Source organism: Phascolarctos cinereus, unplaced genomic scaffold (genome assembly GCF_003287225.1).
Source record: "Phascolarctos cinereus isolate Bilbo 61053 unplaced genomic scaffold, phaCin_HiC Scaffold_9;HRSCAF=440, whole genome shotgun sequence".
Lineage (NCBI taxonomy): Eukaryota > Metazoa > Chordata > Mammalia > Diprotodontia > Phascolarctidae > Phascolarctos > Phascolarctos cinereus.
In genome coordinates this window covers 244,547,606-244,573,286 of record NW_027556402.1, presented here as the reverse complement: position 1 = coordinate 244,573,286, position 25,681 = coordinate 244,547,606, and the positions used below count along the sequence as shown (strand labels likewise).

The 25,681-nt window shown below is 50.3% G+C and overlaps 2 protein-coding genes across 4 annotated transcripts; one reads left to right on the top strand and one right to left on the bottom strand.

The window, feature by feature from the left end:
• Window positions 1-2,186: 2,186 nt before the first annotated feature.
• Window positions 2,187-8,143, top strand: ACP2 (acid phosphatase 2, lysosomal). Of its 3 annotated transcripts, none has more exons than XM_021009681.2 (11): window positions 2,187-2,349; window positions 3,253-3,348; window positions 3,858-3,944; window positions 4,498-4,650; window positions 4,741-4,839; window positions 4,931-5,020; window positions 5,445-5,577; window positions 6,649-6,731; window positions 6,900-7,006; window positions 7,098-7,273; window positions 7,353-8,143. In XM_021009681.2, the coding sequence occupies exons 1-11, from the start codon at window positions 2,197-2,199 to the stop codon at window positions 7,484-7,486; spliced, it is 1,311 nt and encodes a 436-aa protein (XP_020865340.1). In that variant the 5' UTR covers window positions 2,187-2,196; the 3' UTR covers window positions 7,487-8,143. The 3 variants fall into 3 exon arrangements, with proteins under 3 accessions (XP_020865340.1, XP_078004454.1, XP_020865341.1); XM_021009682.1 differs by lacking the exon at window positions 2,187-2,349 and adding an exon at window positions 2,764-2,829; XM_078148328.1 differs by lacking the exon at window positions 4,498-4,650.
• A 69-nt stretch (window positions 8,144-8,212) lies between these two features.
• On the bottom strand, window positions 8,213-22,337 carry DDB2 (damage specific DNA binding protein 2). The gene is given in 12 exon segments (XM_021009679.1): window positions 8,213-8,418; window positions 8,420-8,558; window positions 8,751-8,796; window positions 8,931-9,095; window positions 10,378-10,503; window positions 10,505-10,521; window positions 10,825-11,002; window positions 11,089-11,188; window positions 12,195-12,340; window positions 16,463-16,654; window positions 17,108-17,241; window positions 22,099-22,337. Coding segments are annotated over 12 exon segments (1,479 nt in total). The 5' UTR covers window positions 22,217-22,337; the 3' UTR covers window positions 8,213-8,300.
• Window positions 22,338-25,681: the final 3,344 nt, after the last annotated feature.

Sequence of the window (25,681 nt, the reverse complement as noted above, 5' to 3'; positions counted from 1 at the left end):
ACATCCTCCCCCACCCCCTATTTTACAGGTGACAAGGCAAAGTGACTTGTCTATAGCTAATAAGTAGAAGAGCTGAGATGGAGCTCCAAGATGGAGCTCCTTCCACTGGGCCTAGCTGCTGGGTGAAAGGCAGCACCCCTAGGCAATGCCTCAGCAGGACCAAGCTCTGGCACTTTGATTCCTCCCAGGAGGTGGACCTGACTAGTAAGTAATGTGAGCCACAGCCGGAGCCACAAGTCCCGGCTTGCTAGCCCTGGCCCTGTGGCACATTCCCCTCAACTTACACCTTGGGAGGTGCGTTTTCTCTTCAACACAAACTAAACTTTCTGAGTCCTTCAAGGTTCAGAAATTTCCCAACATAAAATCTGAACCTCCTAACAACCCTGGGAGACAGTTATAATGCTTATTTTGCAAATGAGGCAACTGAGGCTCCAAAAGGTTCTCTGTGATTTGCCTAGGGTCTCAAGCTACAAAGTGTCAGAGGCAGGACTTTGGACCAGTTCAGTCCTCAATTAATTCTACCACCCTGCCTCTCTTCGTAGACCTGGAACATTCATTTAGGGTCCTTCCCCAGATACCTACTGCTGCCAAAGAAACAAATCAGGGACTATAATATTAGAATCCAAGTGTGATGGATTCCACTGTCATTGAAGGAGAAAAGGCTCTTGTAGTAATTTTTGAAATTCTTTGCCCCTTTTCTTCTGTTTATATTCCTTTTTCTGTTTTCATCCTTGAAGGCCCTTGGGAAGGCTATGCTTAGCTGGTTATCTCGCCATGCTCTTGGGGTAGTCAATCCTGTTTGAGGCCCAGTGGATCACCTCGATGCACTAACCACTCAGGAGTCACTAACCACTGGAAGACGGAGTCCCCATGCGCAATGAAGAGATTCTGAGAAATCATCTGCTTGCAGTCACAAGCAAGGCTGGACAGTTTCCCAGAGTATGACCACAAGCATAAGCAAGGAGGAAGCTTCAGAGGTTTGGACTATTGATGCTTCCTCCTTCCCAGAACCCTGGAAAAGTACCAAAAAGTGCAGTATAGCTTACAAGTCTGTCAACAGCCATTTATTGAGCTCCTACTTTATGCTGCACCTTGATACCAAGGTACTAAGGAAGGACCAGTGAAATTCAGTAAGCATTGAAGTGCTCACTAGGAGGCAGACACAGGTAGCGGGCCTGGGAGATGCAAACATATAAAGAAAACTGCACTTGCTCTCAAGATGCTTATGTTCTTCTGGGGATAAATAATAACAGAGACCTTTAAGGTTTTCAAAGTCCTTTGCAAATAGTATCTCTTTCAATCTTCACAACAACCCAGTGAGGTACTGGCCACTGATCCTTATTTTACAAATGACAGGGGGCATCGGGGTGGCAAAATGGATAGAGCTCTGGCCTTGGAATCAGGAGGACCCGAATTCAAATTCGGCCTCAGACTTGACACTTACTAGCTGTGTGACCCTGGGCAAGTCACTTAAGCCCAATTGTCTCACCAATAAGAAAAGAAAAACAAATGACATAGAGGCACTGAGAAACTGAGCTCGGTGCAGAGCCGACAGCTGCTAAGGGAGGGTGGATTTTAATTCAGGTCTTCCGGGCTCCAAATCCGGCCCGGATACCCACCCCACCACGTGGCTAGCTGCTAGATCCACTGCTCCACACTCCGGACTTTTGCCGAGCTGACTCACTCAGAGCAGGAAGCAGCATAAAGACCCAACTGTGAGCCGCCTCGAACGAAGTCCGAAAGGATCAAAGAACGAGAGACTGAAGAAGGCCCGGCCCTCGCCCCACCTTATTTCAGAGGCCCAGGGAAGTGAAGCGATTCGCCCAAGGTCACAGAGCAGGATTCGAACCCGGAATCTGGCCTCCCAGGCACGCCCACGCTCCTTCCGCCTGACCAGTGGCCAGGGGCGCTGCTTCTTCCCCTCCTCCTGGGTGGGTTCCTGGGGCCCGCGGCGGCCTGGCGCCTGAGGCCTCGCGCCCTTTCCCACGCTCCTCCGCCCCGCCCTGCCCCCATAGGCTCTCGGCCTAACAGCCAATTTCCCTCCATCCTTCTCCCGTGCGTGGCTTCCTGCTCCCTTAAGAAAGATGGCGGCGTGGGCGCTTCCTGTGGGAGCATCGGCACGCGCGTCCGGGCGGCTCCGGTGCTGAAACGGATAGGGTTCCGGGCTCGCAGGTCTCTCTGTACGCGGCGGCGGCGATGGCGGGTGGACGGTCCGGCAGCCGCCGCTGCTGCTGCTGGGGAGCTCCGCTGCCGCTGCTCGTGGGCAGGAGCCTGGGCTTGGGCCTGGGCCTCCTGCTGCTGCCGGCGGTGCCGCCCGCGCAGGGCCGGAGCCTCCGCTTCGTGATTTTGGTGCTGAAGATGGGGGGCGAAGAGAGACGGGGTCTACGTAGGGTCAAGGGGCGGGAGCTGGGGGGGTGTCAGGCTCTGGGCGGGAGGGGTCTCTGAATGGGAGAGGCTTCTAGGAATTGGGGGAGGTGTCTGGTTCAAAGGGAGGGGCTCCTAGGCTAGGGATCTTTGAGTCCGAGTCTGGGTGTCTTGGGGAGGGGGAAGAATCTGGATTGGAGACTGCGGGGGGAATTGGGGGGGAGCTGGGGGGTGTCAGGCTCTGGGCGGGAGGGGTCTCTGAATGGGGGAGACTTCTAGGAATTGGGGGAGGGTGTCTGGTTCAAAGGGAGGGGCTCCTAGGCTAGGGATCTTTGAGTCCGAGTCCGGGGTGTCTTGGTCAGGGGGAGGGGGGAAGAATCTGGATTGGAGACTGCGGGGGGGATTGGGGGGTGTATGTTGTCACTGGGTCAGGGGAAGGTTTCTGCATTCTGGACAGATCCCTGGGTAAGAAGGATGGTTCTGCTTTGGGGCGTGGGGTCTCTGGATCAGGAAGAAGGCTCAATATTGGAAGACGGGAAGAGACTGTTTTGAAATGGGGGAGGTTTTGGACGTGTCTCTACTTTGAAGTTAGGGCAATATAAGCCTACCTGAAGCAACTCGTGTCGGTCCTACCCACAACACTGACCTTTTCTTTTTGTCATCCTATCTTCCCCTTTTTGCACCTCCCCTCCCCCACTCCAGTGGACACTTAGTGATGGAGACCATTAGGTTTAAAACTAGGTCAGGATTTTGACTTGGGGTGAATGGTGTTGGGCTTCCTGAAGAGGGTGTGGTTAGGGTTTGGGTAAACTGAGGTGGAGGGAGAAAGGGGCTATTAGTGTATTTCTCATCAGAAACCTATAGATGAGCCAGTGTTTCCTTCCTCAGCTCTATCGACATGGAGATCGTTCCCCTGTTAAGGCCTATCCTAAGGACCCCTATCAGGAGGGAGAATGGCCTCAAGGCTTTGGCCAGCTAACCAAGGTTTGTGCTGGTGCTCTCAGATAGGATTCTCTCCTCACAAACATTTGACTCTGGGGCACAGATCCTTAGAATTTATTAATGTTTTGATAACTACTTCAATGTAATTGGTTTCCTTGTAATCCTGTGTATTTTTGTATTATGCATTCAGAAACATTCTGAAAAAGGGTCTGTAGGTTTCACCAGGCTGCCAAGGCCATGTCCTTGACACACAAAAAAGGTTAAAAACCCTTGTCCTAGGGACAGCTGCTTCTAGAGCAGAACTTTAGGATCCGTTACCCATCTTCTCAATCAGCTTCCAGATGGCTGTAGTTGTAGGAAGTATACATACACACACAGGCAAAAGCATCCTTATCCAGTTTGCTTGATCTTGCTGTATTCCATACCTGCCTGATCCTATATGGCTGGATGGAATGCTGATCCATTCATCATCAGTCCTTCCTTGGGCAGAATTAGACACCGGCAGAGTCTAAGGTACCTGGCCTTTACCAGCTCTTGGGTCTGCCCTGCAGGAGGGGATGCTCCAGCACTGGGAGCTGGGCCAGGCTTTACGGCAGCGCTACCAGGGCTTCCTCAATGCCTCCTATCACCGGGAAGAGGTGAGTCTAGGGAATCCAGACTGGGAGTAGGGATCCTGCCTTTCTATGCTTGGCATCATCGGAGGGAGTGGACAAGAGAGCACTCTAGGCTCACTACTTGCTTCTGTCCTGCACATACACCCCAGCCCCAAACTAGGGAGCAAAGCTTCCAGGCACCTCATCCTCCTCCGAGAAAGATCTCTGCACTGGGAAGGTTGATCAGGGTCACAACCTCTGCTCTTGGGTGCCCTAGGGGATTCCCTCTCCCTCCCTGGCCACAGCTGGTGGTTGTGAGCTGAGGGCTAGGTAAACCACAGCCCTCAGGAAACTGAGTTGTGACTTGTATTTAGCGTGAGTACAGCTGTTCTGAGGGACCATACCCTTAAGACAGCTTCTGCCCCAGGTTCTCTCGTGTTGTTCTGCTCTCCCAAGCTCGTCTTTGCTGTCTCGCTCTTCATCACAGAAGCCCAAGGCCCTCTGAGTGCCTACAGCTGCTAGGAGGCCTGCTGTCCCATGGGCCAAAGGGCTTTCCCAGCCACCCCAATGGAGGTTTGCTCACTGCTCTCCTTGGTAGGTTTACATTCGAAGCACAGACTTTGACCGCACCCTTATGAGTGCTGAGGCCAACCTGGCTGGACTCTTCCCGGTTGAGGGGGCGCAGTCTTTTAATCCAAACATCACGTGGCAGCCTATCCCTGTCCATACTGTCCCTGAGGCCCAGGACAAGGTGAGGCTGACTGACCCTTTGCGCATGGGACACTCCCTACTCTCCATTTCACCAGTCACTGATCCTTGCCTTGCTCCTCTCTGGCCACAGCTGCTGAAGTTCCCACTGGGCCCTTGTCCTCGGTTTGAGCAGCTACAGAATGAGACTCGCCAGAGCCCCGAATACCAAAATGAGACAGCTCAGAATGCTGTAAGTAGGGGTGAAGGGAGCAGTGGAAGGTCATGATGCCATCAACCCACAGGAAACGGGGACCGTGACCACCTCCGGTTTACCTTCACAGAAATTTCTGGAGATGGTGGCCAACGAGACAGGGGTCACAGACCTGACACTGGAGACGGCCTGGAACATCTATGACACTCTCTTCTGTGAGGTATGCAGACCCACAGACCTCAACCTGCTTCCTCCTTCAGGGACCTGAGCCATTAAGCACAGGTCCTAGGGCAAGGGGAGTGGCCTCCCACCACCTATTGAGGCATCTTTTGGGAGCAGACACAACTTCCCCTCCCAGGGCTGAAGGAGAACCTCAGAAGGGGAAATGGTTTTCTAACCATCAGCAGTTCCTTCATGACTCCATTTTGCTGAGTCACACTGTCTGTATGGACGCTTCCTCTCCTTGTCTGCTCCATGGCCTGATCCCTAGACATGCTGGCTGGCACCCTGTCCCTGTGCCTCATTTTTTTTTTCCTTCTCACGTGAGTGCGCGCACACACACACACACACACACACACACACAGGCACTAGGATCCGAGCTCCCTCTAGCCCATCTTGCACTAACCTGCCCCTATGCTCCACAGCAAACCCACGGTCTGCCCTTACCGTCCTGGGCCTCCCCCCAGACCATGCGGCACCTTCAGCAGCTCAAGGATCTCAGCTTCCGGTTCCTTTTTGGGATGTACCAGCCAACAGAGAAGGCCCGGCTTCAAGGAGGTGAGTGGCACCCTCCAAAGCTGCCCTGGTGTCTCAATCTTCTGTAGCAGACTCCCACCCACCACCATCCAGCTCTGTTGTAGACACACAGGCTTCCGTTCTGTCAGAGCCACATCTGAGTCCCATCTTCACAAGGCCTAGGCCAGCTGTTCATCTTTCCCATCCGTCTGCCCACCTCTGAAGAGCTAGTTAGTTGTATTCATTTTTGCCCCTCTGCAAACAGGCCCATAACATGAACAAAGCAGTTCATGACCTGACAGCCTGTTTTTGATCGTTGTTCAGTTATTTTAAGTCATGTTTCAACTTTTCATGACCCCATGTGGGGTTTTCTGGGCAGATATACTGGAGTGGTTTGTCATTGTTTTCTCCAGCTCATTTTACAGATGAGGAAACTGAGGCAAACAGGGTGAAGTGACTTGCCCAGGGGCACACAGCTAATGTCTTATAAGATGAGTCTTTCTGACTCCAGATCCAGCATGCCCACAGAGAGCCTTAGATTACCCCAGACAACTATGGCAAGACCTACCTCGACACAGGTGCAGGAACAGACAGGCCTGTGGCTGTGGGCCTTGGTTCAGATGCCTGTCAGAGGCATCTGAGTCACCTCCTGAGGGCTACCTTCTCACAGACCCATCCAACTAAAGCCCTACGTCGTTGGGGGGGGGGCTGTTGCACTGAAGCCCATTTTGCCTCTTGAGATCATAAGCTATCTGAAGGCAGAGACCGTGCTTCTAATTCTTTCAGTACTTTCTTTGATGGGGCAGCTAGGTGGCACAGTGGATAGAGCACTGGCCCTGAAGTCAGGAGGACCCGAGTTCAAATCCAGCTCAGACCAAAGACTTGACACTTACTAGCTGTGTGACTCTGGACAAGTCACTTAACCCCAACTGCCTAAAAAAAAAACCAACAAAAAAACCAGCCTTCTTTGAAACTCTAGTTATAATCTGGTAAAACTGGCAGCTGGGCTCACCCTTGTCATCGGCCAAGATGATGAGCTTTTCTAGTGGGGGAGGACCGAGGCTGCCCTGATGGCCACTGCCAGCCACTCAGCATCTCCTTGTGTTCCTTCAGGGGTCCTCCTAGCTGAGATCCGGAAGAACCTGACATGGGCAGCCTCAGCCTCCCAGCACCCAAAGCTGCTAGTCTACTCTGCAGTAAGCCGACTCTTTCTCTCATGCTTTCCCACCCCCAGTCAGCCATAGTCAATCCCCACTTTCCTAGACCCTCTATTCCTAGGCTATTTGCAGGGGTACCAGGAAGGCCCTCCCTGCCAGGGGGCGAGAGTAAGGGCCAGCAAGGATGAAGCAGCCTTCTTCTTACAGCATGACACCACACTGGTGGCACTTCAGATGGCCCTGGACATCTACAATGGGGAACAGGCTCCCTATGCCTCCTGCCACATGTTTGAACTTTACCAGGAGGACAATGGGTGAGTTGGCCTGGCTTCTTGGTGAATCCCCGAGGGGGGGCGGGCAGCTTGCAGGCTTAGTCTAGAGATGTGGCTTTCCTGCTGCCCTCAGGAATTTTTCTGTGGAGATGTACTTCCGAAACGACAGTACCAAGGCTCCCTGGCCCCTGGCCCTGCTCCGCTGCTCCCAGAGCTGCCCCCTCGCAGACTTCTTACGCCTCACTCTGCCCCTGGTGCCAGAGAACTGGGAGCAAGAATGCCAGGTGACAAGCAGCCTTGCAGACACAGGTGAGCCTGGGACCGTTCTGCTGCCTGGGTGTCGTGGGCCTTGTCACCCTGAAGATGTCACTTCTCTTCCTTTTCTCAGAGGTGATCGTGGCCTTAGCCGTGTGTGGTTCCATCCTCTTCTTGCTCATCTTGCTACTGCTCACAGTCCTCTTCCGAATGCAGGCTCAGCCCCCAGGTTACCGCCATATCGCTGATGGGGAAGACCATGCCTGACAAGCCCTCGGCCCCTCTCTACGGCGTCGTGGAGGAGCTGGGCTGCCCTGATTGTGCCCTGGCTAGGGAAGCTGGAAAGCCAGTTTGATACAGAGACCTAAGACTCTGAGCTGGGCACTGCTCTGACCCCCAGGACCTTCCTCACCTGGCATTTCCAGGCAGCTGTGTGAGGCCTTGTCATCTTCTCCCTCCCAGCCCTGGGGAGGACAGAGCAGCACCAGTGCATTTCATGCTGGGCAACTACCTAGCGGAAGGGAGTCCTCTGGCCAGTCCAAAGGAGTTGTGGGCGTTACTTTCTGCAACAGCCTGGAAACACTGGCAGGCTCACAGGACATTCTGTCTTATCTCTCCACTACCCCCAAGCCTAATTTAGCCAGGACTCTCTTCCCACCCTCGAGGCAGAGGTCACAGCCCCAGTTCATTGAGGTTGGAAGCCTCAGGGTTATAGTTGCTGCTGTTTCCACTCCTCTGAATCCTAAGCTGGCTTGAAGAATGTATATAAAGGGATGGGGGAGGGGGGAGGAGGGTACAGGCACATACAGGGCACAGAAGATACAGAAGCCCTAGGCAAATGCAGGTCGCGTGCTGGACAGCTCTGGGCAGTAGCCCAGAAGGGACAAAGGTGGACCCCAAGGGGAATGAAAGTGTTGAACTCTCCACATTGTTTCTTGTGTCTTTGTGGGGAGGAAAATGGCTTTTTCTTTCACCAGGCTGTGGCTAAAGAGCTTCCCAAGTGGATATAACTTTATTGACTGTTAAAAGTGAGGACAACCCAAATTAAACTGCCAGCCTGGAGAGGCATTAGGAGTAACTGCTATCCCCCGGCCTTCCAGAGGAAAGGGCCTTGGCCCAGGTGGGCTCCTAAAGCCTGCCCTTTGGGCTGAGTTCTTGCATACCCTTCTAGGCACACACCCTTCTGCTGCTGTTTGCTAATTCTGGCCTGGTCTGTTTCGAGGGGAGGGCTGGTGGGCTGACCTGCCCCTCCCTAGTCCTTGTTCACTCATCACCTTGATCAGCCCCTCCTGCTTCCTTCTCACAGCCTCCCCTGGGCTCCAGATGAGAATGTTGTAACCTAGAACAGGGAGAAAGACCTCACTGTTCTCAGCCTCTCCAGGCACTTTGGGACTGGCCCCCCGAGCACAGGTCTCCTGAAGCCAGACGAGGCTGGTTACAAAGACTGACTGACGCATCTGGTCACTACTTCTGGGCTGCCCCAGTGAGAGAGTTCAGGTCAGCTGGGGCAGGGGACCCTTTGTGTACTCACCCATTGCAGAGGCCAACGTGTCCCCCATGGGATTAAACTTGTTAAGCTGCAAAGATGACAAGAACAAGTGAGTGTGATGGAAGAGAAGGGTGCCCAGGGGCCTTCTGGTCCAAGCAGGGCACCACATTGGCCCCTGAACAGTCAGTCTCCAATCTCCACCCCCACCAACCCAGGCCTCACCGAGATGATGCCAGAGCAGTCTGGATCATAAAGCTGACACATCATCTTCCCCGAACTCCCATCAAATAGATCAATCGTCCGAAGCTCATGAGGGGTGAAACCTGCAAAATTGGGGTCTGGATATCGACCCACCACGATGAGGTCGTAACGAGGGTGCCATGTTGCCTGGGAGAGGAGGACAGGGTGGTGATCAGAGGGCACAAAACCCTGGAGCCTCAACAGGCATGGCAGTCAGGGCCATTTGATGGAGATAAGACAGACAGACATGCCTGGGAAGGCGAACAAGAGAGGCAGAGCAGAGTGAGTCATGTACATGGTGAATTACCCAAAGCTGATTTTCACCAACTGCCTGGACCATTTTGGGCCTGGCCATCTCCCTCTGCTATGAGTTGGTGTGTTGTAAGCATACACAAATTAGTTTTGGCCAAACCACTTGGGAAAGGGAGGGTGGGGAGAGGGGAGAGCACGGCCAGTAAACCTGTAGTAAAGGGAAATGTTTTGGATCAGTTAAGACAGTGCCGAATCTATAATTAGACTGAATCTAGAATCCCTGTACGAGCAAAGTCTTGTATACTAAGTATATGGAAACATAAAGTCTAAGAGTGGCTGGAAGAGCAGGGACTAGGTATAGTTAAAACAGGAAGACTTCATAAATCATAAATTTGAAGGAGGAAAGAATTTAGCAGAGAAAGGAGAAATGGTATGCATAATGCTAGAAGCAAATGCCCATTTCTGGCAGATGTGCCTGCTGGAGTGGCCAGCACAAGCTGAGATGAAGCAGATCAAGAAAGGAGCTATCTGGTCAAATGTATCCAAGGAGACATCCAAGGAAGCTTAGACTTGACCTGAATCGACCAAGAGCCCCCACAGGCTTGAGGGAAAGAGAGGAGGATGATCCAAAAATTGCTCTTAGTGGTCTGAAGAAATGCCAACCCAAAGTCCTGAGGGCCTGGCCTAGGGCTGCAGACATGGCAAGCAAAGGGCCAAACTCATATTTCAGAGAAAAATCTGACAAGGATCAGTCGAGGGCCAAGAGGGGTTACTCAGAACTCTCTCACTGGGAGCCTGGGGACCAGGAGAGGTGCTGAGCTAAGCAACTGTGCACAGGAGACGAAGAGCTTCTTTTGAGATGGTGCAAGATTGCTAAGAAGAGCCGTCTACAGAGAAGATGGGACTGGAGAGAGCAGAATCCTCTGCATAGAGTACTTAAGCAATAAATGAAACCAGATGAGGGAACTCTTTGAGACAATCCTAAAAGCCACCCACATTTGAGAAGGTAAGAGTAGTCAGCCAGAAGAAAATAAAGTACAGGATCATGGAAATCAAGACGTAGCTGCCCAAGGAGAAAGTTCCAGAAGGATGATATTTTTTTGGTTGTCAAATGGCAGATCTGACCAGATCCTTGGCCCTGGATTGTCTCCTAGGCCAAACACTTCCCGCCACTCACCTTGATGGGCGTAAGGTGCTGGAAGTGGCGATGAGGGTGGGGAATGAGATGCTGAGGACATGCCCAATGGGAGGCGGAGTACACCCGGATCTCGCTATGCTGGTCTGTGGTCAGGAGTTTGGCCCCCATCTGGACTGAAATAAGCTGGACAAGTGTACGAGAAGCCTGTGTCTTCAGAGAGCGCCCACAGTGCTGGGCTTGTGCATCCCCAGACTGGCTCTCTCTCCCCTCCACCCTCTTCCCAAGAGCCAGTCGCAGTACCAGTGTAGAAATCGTTAAGAGGCCCTCTGGAAACTTCCCAAGAGCTAACTGGAGCGGCTGGAAAGCTCCCAGAATGCAGGCTTATCTCATGCCATTTAATTTAAGGGCCTGATGCAAGAGCCCTAAGAATGGCTACCATCCTTGCAGAATGGGAGTGGGGTCCCAGCTCCCTCCCTCTCCTCACACCTGCATTGACGGCACGCTCATGAGGCATCCAGTGGACGAAGGAAGATTTCCCTCTGACCTGGCGCAGGTCCCAGATTTTCACTGTTTGGTCCACTGAGGCTGTGGCCAGCAACCAGTCACAGAGAGGATTCAGAGCTACATGGGTCACCTTCTTTTTGTGAAGCCTCAGATTCCAGATCTGCAGAGAAGAAGGGCTCAGCTCAGGTAGAGAGCCATAAGGATGAAAAAGAGTGGGGCTGGGGTTCTGAGTTCTAGGGAACAAACCTCTTTGCCATCCATGTTCAGCAAGATCACATTGCCCACACTATCTCCTGTGACCACTACACGGCTTCTGGCAGATACATCCACACTGGTGTACCAGTAGCTGGAGGGAGAAAGAGGATCAGGTTTCTTCCACATGTGTTTGAAGTCAGAAACACAAAGCCCCGAGCATTGCAAGATCAAGATCCCTGGGACCCGGCAGATTGGCCAGGACTATGCATGTGATACCACTGCACTACTGCTGCCTGCGGTCAGAGTGAGGCCTGGAGGCAGCTCCCTAAATGGGGCTGCAGGGTGGCTCCCTGGTATAAGTTAGCACCCTCCCCACCTCCGTGGCAGAAGGAAAGCCAAGAGCAGGAGCCTCCAACTCGAGGCTCTCAGGGGCTCAGGTACGAGTCCTCTCAGAGCCCTGACAGGACAAGAAGACAAAGGCCTTGGAAGCCCCAACCTGCCCCTTGGCTCCTCCAAATACTTGGCCAGGGGCAGGAAAGGAAAGGGAAGATGTTGCTGCCCACCAGAAACTCAAACCTTGAGGGCTAGGCCCCACTCATCACCGCTCCCACTTTGCCACAGATAGGGAACCTGAGACACTGGGGCTGCAGCCCTCTGGCCTCAGCCCTGACCTGCTCACCCCAGCAGAGCAGTAATTCAGGATGTGGGAGTCAAGAACCCGAGAACCCTCACCCCACCGTGCACACACACTACACACAGGCATGTGTCAAGCTTCTTGCCCCCGGGCAGACTAAAGTGCTCTATGCACATGACCCTCCTCTGGATGGACTATGAAAGAAGAACCCATGATGGGCCTAGGACTCAAGCCTCCAGCTCTAGCCCCTGCCCACTGTTTCTCGAGTCAGGCAGAACAGCTGGCTTCCTCCCCAAGTCTTGAGCTCCCACTGCACTGAGGGATGTCTCCAGGGAGGAGAGAAGCCAATCTCCAGCCGCTCCTTTAGAACAACTTAACCTCCCAAGTAAAGACTAGTCACACAGTCTTGGTGCCTGAAGGAGCCCCTCACACTGGGACGAGCTTTCTCTATACCCTGGAAGATGGGAAAGGGGATCTCTTTGGATCCTGGAAGCCCCTCTGCCTTCACAGTTTGGCTGCTTACTCCCAGGTGTTTGTGCTGGTGAAGACTCTGATAGTATTGCCCAGAAAGTCCTTCAGGCTGGTGGTCCCCGCCACTGAGGAAATGAACAGCTGGCTGGTATTAAGAGGGTTAAATTTCATCCCTGTGATGCTCCCTCCAGCTCCAATCTGAAAGCAGAAAAGCTAGGTGATCAGGACAAACTGCTGATCCCCCTGATGCTGACAGAAAAGCTAGCCAACATCAGCAGAGACCAGAAGTGCACGAGCCAAGAAAGTCCATTCGGAATATCGTTGGCTTCAGGGGCGACGGCTCGCCTGGGAGGACGGGTGTGAGAAATACTGCACCTCACCTCACTTCTTCCACTGAGCCTTTCTGCCCTTCCCAACCTCTCCTAAGCTGCTGCCCAGCTAGCTCAGAGACAGCACATCTGGCCTCCTCACTAACACCCTACACCCAATGGACTCCTCTCAGTAGAGGGTACCCGGCTGCCTCTTGGCTAGTAGACACACTAGGATCCCCTTTGTCAAAAGGGCGCACTGGGGGCAGGAGGGGAGAGGCTGTGGGCAGAGCTCAGAGCAGTGGTATCAAATGGGTCCCAGTCAGCAGCATATGGACTTAGAAAAACACAAATTAACATTATCTATGTTGTATTTTTATTTTGTTAAACATTTCCTAATTCCATTTGAATCTGGTTCAGGACATACTTGGGAGTTTTTCTGCTGGCTGACTTCAAGTTTGAGACCTCTGATGTAGACTGGACTGGGCAGGAGCAGTAAGACACCCTATGCTGCTCCCAGCTCCATTAACCACTAGTCAAGCAGCCTTAGGCTAGAGACAACCTCTGAGTCAGTTTCCTCATCCGTCCAGTCTGGTAGGAAGGTTGTGCCAACCAGAGGCATGAATGGATGTGACTGACGACTAAAGTCTTATACAAACAAAAGGCACTGTTAGGATCCTCTCTGCCTCTCCTAGTCAGTGACCTGGGTCAACGCGGCTGACTCCCACTGCTCCACAACACTGAACTGATAATCTGCTTAGGATATGAAAGGGATAGAGAAAAAAGCAGAGCAGAGGAAAAAGAACAGCATTTATTAAGCACCTACTACAAACCAGCCGCTGTGCTAAGCACTTCACAGAGATCATCTCACTCGATCTTTACAAATAACCCCGTGTAACAGCCATGTCGTGCGATGACTGATATTGTTAAACTGAACCCTTCTCAGCATTATGAGGATCTAAGACATCTCCTGAGGCCTCGGGAGGGAAAAGGCTGTCTACCCCCAAAGAAAGAACTATGGAAGTCCAATCGCTATCACTTCTTTTTACCTTCTGTTGAGTTGTGTTTCATCTTTCTGATGGTTCCTCCTATTGGTTTTAATTTTTACTTGTAATTACAACTTCACTAATGTGAAAATATGTTTAATAGGAATGTAAATGTAAAGCCTATATCAGATTGTGTGCCATCTTGGGTACAGTGGGGGGAAGAAGGGGGAGAAAAATTTTCAACTCAAAAGCATATGGAAGTGATTGTTGATAAATCAATAAAATAATAAAATTGGGGAAAAAAATAAATAAAATGGAAATGAATACAAAAAAAAACCAAATAACCCTGTGAGATAGGTGCTATTATCTCCACATTACAGCTGAGCAAACAGAGGCAGACAGAAGTTAACTGCCATAGCTAGGAAGTGTCTGAGGTCAAACTGAAATTCAGTTCTAAGTTAAATCCAAGCCCAGGGCCCTGTCCAATCTGCTGGGCCACCCAGCCACGGAATGACCTGATAGGAGCCCCTCCTACAAGCTCTATTCATACCTGTCCCCTCCCCTAGGGCCTGAAGGATTTAAAGTCACAGGGGTACGGTCAAATGCCTAAATCTGGAATGAAATGAGCACTGCTGCGCCCAGGTCAGATAAAAAAGGGGGGGAGGGGGAGGGAGAGGGAGAGACAGACAGAGAGAAAGAAGGAGAGAGAGAGAGAGAGAGAGAAGAGAGAGAGAGAGAGAGAGAGAGAGAGAGAGAGAGAGCTTGCGCACCTTTCAGAAGAAGACGTCTCCTGTGCCAGTTCCCTGAAGGACAACCTTTGGAAGCCGTGTACTCACTGGGAGGGAGACATATCTCTCTTGGCCCCAGACACTGAGTACAGAGTACAGTGAAGCTTTGGAGAGAGAAAGAGAAGCAGGGTCCAAGATATATGGGGGAGAGAAAAGATGAAAACCTGGGAATGGTTAAGTGAGAGCCCCAGAGTCTCAGGCTGAAAAGCCGCCTCCCACCCAGTCCCTGATTACTACTAGTGCCTCTACTAATACCTCTGGAAATTGCTAAGCACAGACTTCCTGGGTGAGATCTAAGGTGAGATCTGAGATCATTTTCTTCTCTGCTGAGCTGAGATTTTATCTCCCTCCCAAAGAGTTCATTGACTCTTGGGTAACTTCCCCATGGCTGTTTACATAAATGTTTGCATAAGTGGGTTTACTCACTGAGGCCATGTTTGTATACCAAGCAGTTAGTGAGAAGGCACTAAATTGTAAGGTAAGCTAATTCCCCATCCCCAGCGATCAAGGAAAGTGGCTTTTATTCTGAACTCCTAAAAGAAGAGAAGGAGGAGGGGGGTTGGGGCAGGGGTGCTCCTTTAGGAGGTTCACAAGAACCCATCTGTTATTTGATCTGTGGTAGACAGATAAGAGTCCTAGGCCAATACCCCGATGGGGCTGGCTGTATCCTGCCTGACCTACTCTGGCCAAACTACTTATTGGCTCTCCCTGGTGCGGCCAAAGGTGGAAATCCTCCTTGGAGATGGGCAAGATTTTCAATCAGATATGTACCCATGCTACATGCAAGGCAAACAGTCTACATTAGACAGTCTATCATGTGGAAGCTTGCCTGCAGGAATATTCTCAGACTGATTCCTGGCTGTTTCTCTGGAAAGAATAGGGACTTTTTTTTTTAAACTAAGCATTAGAATTTTAGCTGCAGTTCTGGAGTTTCAGGGTATTTTTTGTCTCAAGCTTGCCCACTCAGTGGTTCAGAAGTGATTTCAATGTGAACTGCCCTAGACTCCAGTCTCTACCCTAAAGTAGAAGAGGGCTGGGGCTGCATCCCCTGTAGCCAGGAAGGGGAGGAGCAGACAGGATCCAGCCCCACTCCTTCAGTCCCAGCTGGAAGCTAGGATTACAACTGCCTACCACTGAGATGTGAGCAGTCTTGGGCAGAGGTGTCCCATGGAGGTCCAAATGCCACCCAGAACTCTAGAGTACAGGGGCAGCTAGGTGGCACAGTGGATAAACACTGGCCCTGGAGTCAGGAGGACCCGAGTTCAAATCCAACCTCAGACACATAACACTCACTAGCTGTGTGACTTTGGGCAAGTCATTTAACCCCAACTGCCTCACCCCCCCCAAAAAAAAGAAAACTCTAGAGTACAAGTGCAGCAGGAACCAGATTCAAATGTTAACTAGGAAATGTTTAACAAAATAAATATAACATAGATAATGTCACTTGGTGGTTTTCTAAGTTTTGTGTGGCCTGCAGGGATTTGTTTCTATTGAAATTTGATACCTCATTTCTAAGGGCATGTGTGGTGCCTGTTTTTAGGGGTTCAGAAGAAAAGCCACTTTCCCTGATTACTAGTTAACAGTCTGCTTCCTCTCTCCAGCTTAGTGCCCAAGCACCCAACCTTAGTACACAAAAACCTGCCAGTGGGGGAAGGGGGGCCCTGTCTTTTTAGCAATCTCTAAGGCTGCAGGCCTGGGAATCAAAGGACACAGTGAGGGGTGGTGAGCTTCTTGGAGTACTTGCCTGGCTTATAGGCGCTTTCCTCACTCCTCACAGGCGCCCCTTCAGCTCCCATGTCCAGTGTAGGCCTACCACCCTACAAATGCAGAATCTCCTATTTGACAATCTAAGGAGTTTCCTTTCCCCTTCCTAGCCCAGCACCAGCTCCCTGCTCCACACAGCAGGACTCTACTCTGTTCTACTAAGTGGGCAGATGCCGCATGGGAGCTTAGGTTATTACTTCCTATAGCAAAGTCCCTGGCTTGATTACCAGCAGCCAGTATCGATTTTTAAATACTAATGTCCTCAAGTTAATCCTCTGTCACATGTACCAGCCCAGGCACCTTCAGCACACGATCTCTTTTTGGGGGTTTCTTGGCGTTGGCGTTGGGTTTTTCCCTCCAGTCCACGGAGCTGATCCATTTCTTGAGAAATCCTCCCCCGTGTCCCTTACACATCAGGGAAGCCAGCGGGTGGGACAGGGACCAAAGCATTCACAGCCAAGTCCAGGAACTCACCCCTTTAATGAAGTAGGTTTTGTCCAGTACTTCATAATCCCACAGGATGATGTCTCCACCCTTGGAGCCCACAGCCAGAGTGCTGGGGTGAGTCGGGTGCCACTCCAGGCACGTTGTTCTCCGATCAAAGGGACTAGCTGTGCGGAAAAGTCGGTAAGAGTCCAAAGAGTGCAAAAAGGCCTTCTGAAGACACTGGTGGCAGAGAAAGCAGAAGTGGGGCTCAGACATTCACATCCACAGCTAGGTCCAAGCACACCCCACGGCTACAACTGCCTCTGTTGTGGCTGTCGCAGCTGCTGAGCACCGTACGGTCCATCTCCTCTGCCTCTAGATAGTTAATTACCCGGGATTAGGACCAGGAAAATACTACCAACCAAGCCACCAGGCTGTCATCAACGAACCCCTGCTGGACAGCACAAGACATAGTATGGTACAGGTGGGACAGAGTCCTGCCCTCCCTAACAGGCCAGTCCCTTGGATCAGGGTATTTATAATCACTCACAGTCAGAATAATCTCACCATGCCCTCCCCATACAACTGCCTCAATCCGTCCATCCTCTCATGTTAGAGGGAGATTTGTCGCAATAGGAGCCAAGAGCCAAAGGGCCCCAGCTCCACTCCCTGTAGTGCTCCCAGAGATCTCACCTGCTGGAAGGATGTCCGAGGCGCTCTGCCCAGCTTATGTTGACCGAGAGCCCAAATGATGCTATGAGGGTATTCTCTCTGACCAGTCAACCCAAGCTGATTCCAGCCTGAAGCATCATCTCCTCTACCCACGCCTGCCAAGCAGAAGAGGTAAATGTTTCCCTCTTATCCCAAACACAAGGAAAAGAAAGCTGATTTTGCTTCTGAATGCAGCAGAAAAGGAGGGAATGGGGGAAGCCCAAGAGATATGACTCTAGTTGTAACAGCAGGCCAATATTCTATCCACCCTGACCACACACCACCTGCCACAGGGCTTTTCCATATTCCTCTTAACCTTGACCTAGTGCAATGGGAAATGGACATAGAAAGTAGGAATTACCCCACCTAGGGCAGCAATTCTGAATTAAAACAGAAAGATGATCTAATTGTGGACGCCATAGGATCTGAAATATGGAAAATAAGCTAGGGGATATGAATTGCCTTGCAGGACTTCTAAAATTCTGTCTCTTAGAGGAGATAGTGTGCTTCAGATGACAAATTTTAAATCCAAGACAGTGCCTGATGTAAAAGCTAAGAAGGGGCCATGCAGAAGTGACCGTCTGCAAGCACAGACCCTGAGGTGAATGGCTGTTAGACTTAGTGTTTTCCACTCCAAAAGATTAAGCAGACCCCGGGGGATCGATCATGGCCACAAATCGCCTTCATCCAAATTTAGGCAGCTAGCAGTTTGAAGGCTACTCCAGAGAGCTGAGTCCACTGTAATCTGCATTGGAATGGGTCCACACACTTCCAAAAGCTACAAACACAACACAGTCATCTTACAGTCCCACAGACACAAGGAGGCATCTTACATATAATAAAGGCTTAATACTTGTCAGGCTGAATGGTGATCTAGAAGCAAATGACTAGGAATCTGCTACTGTGTACCAGGTCCAAATCTCAGTAAACCATCTGCAAATGATAGGGAATAGTTCTGATGTTCAGACACACACAAAAAAACCTGCCTTCCACCATCCCTCCTCGAGGTCCTAAGGAATTCCAACAAAATTCCATTATGTCGAAGAGCTCTTAATGAAGATTGTGAAACCATGGCCAACGACTCATTTGTTTCCAACAATATTCCACAGAATAAAAATCCTGGCACTAGGTATCAGTAAATGCCCAGTTTTTTGAAATGGAATATAACCTGTCTCTTGTCCTCAGCCAAGATCAAGCCTAGAAATGGAGCCTGAAAAGAACTGGTAGGAAGAGCAGGGCCCTAAGAAATGCATGTTCCCAAGCTGGTTTCCCTCTCTTCGGCAGAAGCTATTCCTAGGACTGTAGCAAGAGCTCCAGATTTGGAATTAGAGGCTCAAGGTTTGAATTCTCGCTCATCTTCAAGGCCTGTGCCAACCTGAAATTTCCCTTCTGAGGCCTCTATTCCGTCTCACGCAGAATGAGAGAAATGGCCTAAATGACCTCAAAAGCTACTTTCCAGCTCTGATATTCTATGTTCTAAATTGTCTTCCACTTCTGATAGAAAGGCCACGTCCTTGGCTATGTCCCATCTCCTGCTCTCCCACTCCCTCCCATTGACCCGAGTCCTACCCCACATAAGTCCCTGGCCTGCCCTACCAGCCCAGTAACATTAGCGTTCCCTTCCTCTCACCTTGCTTCCGTCTGTCTTCCTGTACTCGTGAAAACCCAGCACCTCTCTGCTTCCTCCATTCTCCCAACTCCTGACACAGGAGGAGCAAACATACTCCTTTCTCCTCACGGCCACTCCAGACTCTTCTTCCTCTACCATCACTCAGCAATACCTCTCCTCCTTTAGGCTTGTTAGACCTTTGCCATTGGCCCCCAGACTCTGGGGGTTAGATTTTCTTGAGTTCAGGAATTAGGTCACAGGCATCCTCTTCTCCCCAACTCTTGCCCTCATACTTAGGACTTCAATACAAAGGCTGCCTGCTGTTTCCTCGAGCACCCTGCTGTCTCAGATCATCAACCTCAAATCCCACAACTTGCACCTCATTCACTGTGCCTCAGCAACTCACAGGAAAGCTCAGGTCAACACCCCAAACTACCTCCATAATACACAATTCCCAAATTCATCTGAAATGGCAATTTCTTGTCTTTTCACCTCTTGCCTCTCAACTAAACTTCTTATTCATCTTTACTGTGACCTCTAGTCACTCCCCCCAGCTCCAGCCTCACCTTCCCGTCTTCAGTCTCAAACCATACTCAGTTCAACCATACCCCATCCTCTATTCTCAAATCCCTTACCTCTTTGTCCTCCTGTTGCTCCAAATCTCAACCACGGCTATCCCGACACTTGCCTTACATACTCCTACTCATAGGCTGAGCACCGCTGGAAGTCACACAACTACACTGACTGGGTCTGCTACAAGCTTGCTATCTCATCACAACTGGGGACTCAGTGCTGCAGAGAAGTCCTTTCATTCTGCCCTGAAAGACCAGGGCATTCCCCAGACTAGAAGTTACAAACTATCTCCCTCTATGCCCTCCCCACCCCCACCCCTCCACTTGGCCTCCTACTTTACAGAGTTAAATAAAGATATGAGCTGGTAATTTCAAGGGATGGCAGGGTCAAGTGAAAGTCAAATAGGGGGATGCCAGAGGGCGAAAGAAATACTAGGCGAGTCTGCAGCCCTTGAAGGAAACAATTAAGCCAGTAAACAGGGAGAGACCGAAGATGGGAGAAGGGATAATTGGGAAATGATGCGATCAAGTGCACAGGCAGAGGGGTTGGCCTTGGCAAGAATGACCATCTTTTCATTAGACTAAAGAAAGACAGGGGACGATTTCCAAGAGTTATGGGGGGAGGGAGAGATAAGGGAGTTCACCGCAGAACTCCCAACTAAGCATCCGTTTGCATTTTAACCCCAGCACATCCCAATCTGAATTTGCCTTCCCCCTCCCAACCCTTAAAAACGCCCACTAACTGGGATCTCTGAGGCTCTGTTCTAGGCCCTCTTCTCTTCTTTCATGCTATCCCACTTGGTAATCTCATCAGTTCCCAAAGGTTCGATTATCATCTCTATACAAATATATTGTAGATTTATCCAGCCCTAACACCTTTCCTGAGTTCTAGTCTCTTGCCAACAATTATCTGTTGGACAGCTTGAAATGGATGACCCATAGGTATCTCAAATTCATCATATCGAAAATGGAACTAATTCTCTTTTCTCCCAAACGCTTTCCCCCTTCCCAATTATTGTCAGGGGCACCACCTCCTCCGAGTTACCCAGACTCCTAACCTCTGTGTTCTTCTTGACACCTCACTCCTATTCATCCCATACAGCGAATCTTTTGTCATCTTGTCTCTACCTTCAAGATGTCTCTCATCTACTCACTTTCCTTCCATTTACAGGACCCTGCCCTCATTGCCTCACACCTAGACAATTTCAAAAGCCTGCTGACTGGTCTCCCTGCCTCAGGTTTCCCACTCCCCCCACCCCACTCCAGTCCATCCTCCTCTCAGCTGCCAAAGTGATCTTCCCAAAGCATAGGTCTGACCTTATCACATGCCTACTCAAAAACTCCAATAGCTTCCTATATCCAGGATCAAATATAAATTCCTAGTTGGCTTTTCATGATCTTGCTTCTTCTCTTTTAAATCTTATACTTTCATCCCCTCTACTTACTTTCATCAAGCACACTAGCTTTCTTACTGTTCCTTTCAAAGGATACTCCATCTCCTGACTTCTAGTGCCTTTTTGTACCTAGAATAGTATCTCTTCTCATCTCAAGATAAAGTTAATAAACACTTGTTAACTCACTGACTTCTTCTAAACTTCCTGATTTCTGCTTATTCTTCCAACCACCAATGACTGATTTACCTTCAGTTATCGGTGACTCTTCTCTGCCCCTCAAAAGTTGCAAAGTTCAATTGATTCTACTTTCACATCATTTCTGGCACCTGTTTCCCTCCACATAAGGATATTACTACAATAGCCTAATTGGTTTCCCCGCTCCCAGTCTCTTTCTTTCTCCCATCCACCTTGTTCTATACATTTAACTAAAATAACCTTCTAAAGCATAGGTTTGATCATGTCACTCCTTTCCTCAGCAATCTTCAAGACTTCCCTACTGGCTCTAGGACATAACACACATTTTCTCAGCTTGCAACTGAAAGCCCTTCACAACCTGACTCCAACCTATGTTTCTTTTTCTTCTATTTGATATTTTTCCCCCTCTTTCCCCCTCCCTAAACTGACAAACAATTCGATATAGATTATACATGTGCAGTAATGCAAAATAGTTCTATATTAGTCAATATTAGTCATTCCAACCTATCTTTCTAAGCTCATGGCACAACTCCCCTTCACCCACAATGTTCTAGCCAAATGTGGTTTCACAAATAACAATACTGTCTCCTTCCCACATGGTTTTTGCACGGCTGTTCCCTCATTCCTGAGATTATATTTATTCTCTAACAAAGGTTTTCAAGCTTTTTGGTGGCAGGACCCCTTTAAACTCATAAAAAAAATTGAGGACCCTCCTCTCCAGCTTTTATGCGAATTACGTTTATCCTGCTAGAAAATTAAACGTCGAAGTACGACAAAAATAGCTTTGACCTCCCTGACACCTTGGGGGATCTCCGGGGGTCCCCAGACCTAACGCTACCGTGCCTGGGCAATGCCCAGTCCCTTGCCACTTGCCCTATCCAGGCCTCAGCTCCTTCATCTGTAAAAGGGGATGGACTACATGACTCCCGGGGGCTTTGGGGCGGCTCTAGACCTCCGACCCCTCCTCAGGATGCTGCCTCGCCAGGAAGTCCACCCTGAAGTTATCCTGTGTCTATCTCTGGGCCCACGTGGTGTGCAACCTCCCCTCCCTTCAGCAAACTGGAAGCTCGCCGAGGGCAGGGAGGAGCTGCTTCGCTTTGGGTCTCGGGGGCCTCCTGCAGGGCCGCCCTTCCAGCTCCCATCCCCCAACACTGAGTCGGGGTCAGCCCCGGAGGTTGGGGAGGGAGGAAGGGTCTGCGATACCCCAGGTTGGCGGCCGGCTTCTGCGGCCGGGGATCCGCACACAGTTCCTCTTGGCCCGGGGAGGCTCCAGGGCTGGGGCGCTCCTCTTGCCGAGGCCCGCCGGTCGCTTGGGAGCCATCCTGCCTGGGCCTGAAGGGCGAGCGAGGAGGGGTGCGGAGCCCTGAGCAGCGGCTACTGGCTGGGCTGGACCACAATCCCTCACCGCCCCTCAGCCCCCGATTCACGCGCGCCGCGCTCAAACTAACTTCCTCCTCTGGTGCCGCCCCTTCCTCCGGAGGCCCAGCCCCTTCCGGGGGAAAAAAAAAAAGCCGGCGAACCGGAAAAGGCAAATGGCTAGGCGACGGATTGGGGCAAAGGACAACCGTGACGGTGCCTGCGCACTGCGCATAGCCACAAATTATAGGCCAGGAATCAAGATGGTCGTCGGCGCGTTTCGTCCTCGACCCTGAAGCCGCTTCAGGCACGCCCTTTGCCAGGCCTAAGTAAGACCACGAAATCATCAACCAATCAGAACATCGATTCCTGCTCTGAGGCTTCTAATTGGTGAAACAGTCTTCCTCTGCTTGAGGATTGGCTAATTCGTCCAGGCGTTGCCGCGGTGGGTGGGTTTAAAGGAGAGTCGTCGCTATGCTACCATGGTAACAGCGGCCGCGACCCTAGATCTCTCTAGCATTGGCCAGAGCTGGCGGGGCTGTGGACGCCGCACTTTTTCCAAGCGTGTACTGCTGCTAACCCGGCTAGCCATCCGAGCCTTGGGGGTCCTAGTTGTGGGTCCTTCTGACCTGCAGCCTCAGACTCCGGCCTGACAGCTGGAGGACCCAGTAGGCAGGGAGGGGGCGGCCAGGAAGAGGAGCGAGGCTCCCTCCCGCCGTGAGCCGGGCATGTCTCCAGCACCTGGCAGCCCTGGTGGGGTTCAGCATCCCTGGGCGAGGTAGCCCCCAGAGGACGTGTACTTGAGAGCGCCCCTCCCCCAGAAATTGCAGGCAGGAGTGGTGCCAGAAGCCCCGGACCCAAAGCCTATCTCTGGCACTTTACTGGTCTGGGTCTCGGTTTCCTCTTCGGAAATTGAGGGAGTTGGCCAAGTGTCCAGCTCTACATCTATGCGACTCGAAGGCTAGTTTTCCTTTTGTCTTCTTACTGTCAGCACCAAGCATACAGAAGGTGCTTAACAAATGCTTGGGAGGCACGGGGATCCCCAGGGCTCATAGGATCGCAAATTTACCGCTGAAAGTGTTGCAATGTGAGAGGTTGAGAGGTTGTGACCCCTCAAAGACCGGAATACAGGATGGGTCGTCTGGAATGAATTCACAGACTCAAGCATTCTTTAATTCAAGGTGGCAAAGATTTATTGTTATGCTTTTCAGCGGGCAAGGATTCTTAAAGGATCCTGTTAGAGACTGAGAATGCAGCTAGGGTTTATATGGAAAAGAGCATGGGAAAGAAATGCCAGGGACACTGATGAGGTAATCCAAAGGTGCAGGTGTCTTTGGGGGCTATGGATGGGAAAATACAGGGAGTATATTGGACAGGGAGGGAGGGAGATGACAGAGGTATGGATTTTTGGAGTCTGGCAGGAGAAGGAGTCCTTGGGCTGGCCAAGGACAAAACTCCTTGGGCTGGGCAAGGCAACCCTCTCCCTTTGTCTTGATGAGAGAATGCTCTGTAACAAGGGAAAGCTTTCTCACAAGACAGCAACTTACTAAGGAATTGGGAGGCTTCCAGAGACATGATCTGAGGGCTGGGGCCTGAGCAGCCCAGCTCTGTGTAGCTGTATCAAGGAGAGAGATAAGGGTCATGCTGAGGCCCATGCATGAATAACTGCTAGGCACAGTGTCCTTGGGCTGGGGAGTGGTTGTCAAAGACAGTGTTTTTGAGGCTAGGGAGAAACTGGGGTACAAGTACAAGCACAAGCACCCAAGCACCCCATCAGAAGGGCCCTTACGAGCTGCATAGGTATCAGTCAATAAATATTTATTAAGCATCTAACGTGCTAAAGGTGGAGGTTACAAAAAAAGGCAAAAGATGAGTCCCTGCTCTCAAGCAGTTCACAACTGTATGGAGGAGACAATTTGAAAATAAGTATGTTCAAACATACTTAGACAGGATATTTCAAAGAGAATCAATAGAGGGAAGACACTAGTGTTGAGGGGAATAATAAAAAAGAAAAAAAGAGGCTTCCTATAGTATTCTTAAGCTTAAGATCTTTCTTTGCTTGGGACTCTACTTTGATGGAGAATGCCTCTCACATAGTTCAGTTCCTGGGCCACCTGAAGTTCTACCTAGAGGCTCTATTCAACATTCTAGAAGTTTTCCTGGGGTCTATGGGGGCAGGGTGGGATGGAGCGGAATGATCCTAACCATATGCTAGAGTTTTATATGAAAGGTCCCCCAACAGACTGTTACAGAGCATATAAAAATATGAGTCAGTAGGAGAAAGAAATTCTCAAATGGAGCCATGCACCCAAGTGCCCTGGAATCTATCACCTACGTGGTCCTTTTGTACCCATCAGTCAATATATGTTTGTTTAACACCTTCTCTGTGCCCAGCACTGTGAGGGATAGAAACATATAAGTTTAAAAGTTACAATTTATTTGGGAAGAACAAAATCAATTTGATTGAGTAAACCTTCATTTGGTATGCAGAGCCCTAGGCTGTGTGCTAGAGGAGATGCATGTTTCATATATTTGATCCTGGAGGTAATAGGAAGCTATTGCAGCTCTTTGTTAATGGGTGGTGGGTTGGAGAAGGGGGGTTTAAGTGGTCATGGCTATACTTTAGAAAAACCGCTTTAGCAGCTGAACAGAGGATGGATTAAATTAGGAAGAGATTTGAGGCAGGAAGACCAACCAGAAGGTTATTGCCATAGTCCAAGCAAGAGGTGATAAACGAAGTAGGTTTGTGGCTGTGTGAGCAAAGGGAAAAATGACAAGATTTGGCAATGGATTGGATGTGTGGGGTAAGTCTCAGCAAGCAGTTGAGGATGGCAATGAATTTTAAAGCCCAGGTGACTGTGAGGATGATGGTATCCTCAACAGTTGGGGGAATTTAGAAAGAGAGAAGAGTTTGAGGAGAAAGAGAATAAGTTGTGTTTTGGACATGTTGAATTTGAGATGTGTATGGGACAACAGATTCAAGATAGATATCCAAAAAGCAGTTGGTGATGCAGAACTATAGCTCAGGAGAGAGACTAGGACTGGATATATGGATCTGGGAATTTCAGGTTCTTGAGAGGAATGAATCATACAATGAAAGCAGTGACTGAGGAAGGATCCCTGTCTACTGATTCAAATGGGCACAAATGGTAATTCCCGAAGGAATCAAGGAATTGCTAGCAACTGCAAAGTCTTGTCCAACAGAAGGTTTTCAGCACAGAGGCCACATTTTCTTCCCTGTCGCTGTTAGAGGGCAAGGGCTTCAGGAGAGAAAGGCATATTTTATCTGAGAACAGGATTTGGATTCTTGGATGACAGCTTTAAATACCGGGAGAATAAGCTTCTGAATAGCAGTAAAATAATAAACATAATAATAAAAATATAAAATGAATAAATAAGTAAAAATGATAAACATAATAAAAACAATAAA

What these genes read in the sequence shown, in the direction of transcription:
- ACP2 (XM_021009681.2), top strand. Translation starts at nt 2,197, where the DNA reads ATGGCGGGTGGACGGTCCGGCAGCCGCCGCTGCTGCTGCTGGGGAGCT. An exon ending in GCCTCCGCTTCGTGATTTTG is followed by an intron (nt 2,350 to 3,252) that starts GTGCTGAAGATG and finishes TTCCTTCCTCAG; the next exon opens with CTCTATCGACATGGAGATCG. An exon ending in AGCTGCTAGTCTACTCTGCA is followed by an intron (nt 6,732 to 6,899) that starts GTAAGCCGACTC and finishes TTCTTCTTACAG; the next exon opens with CATGACACCACACTGGTGGC.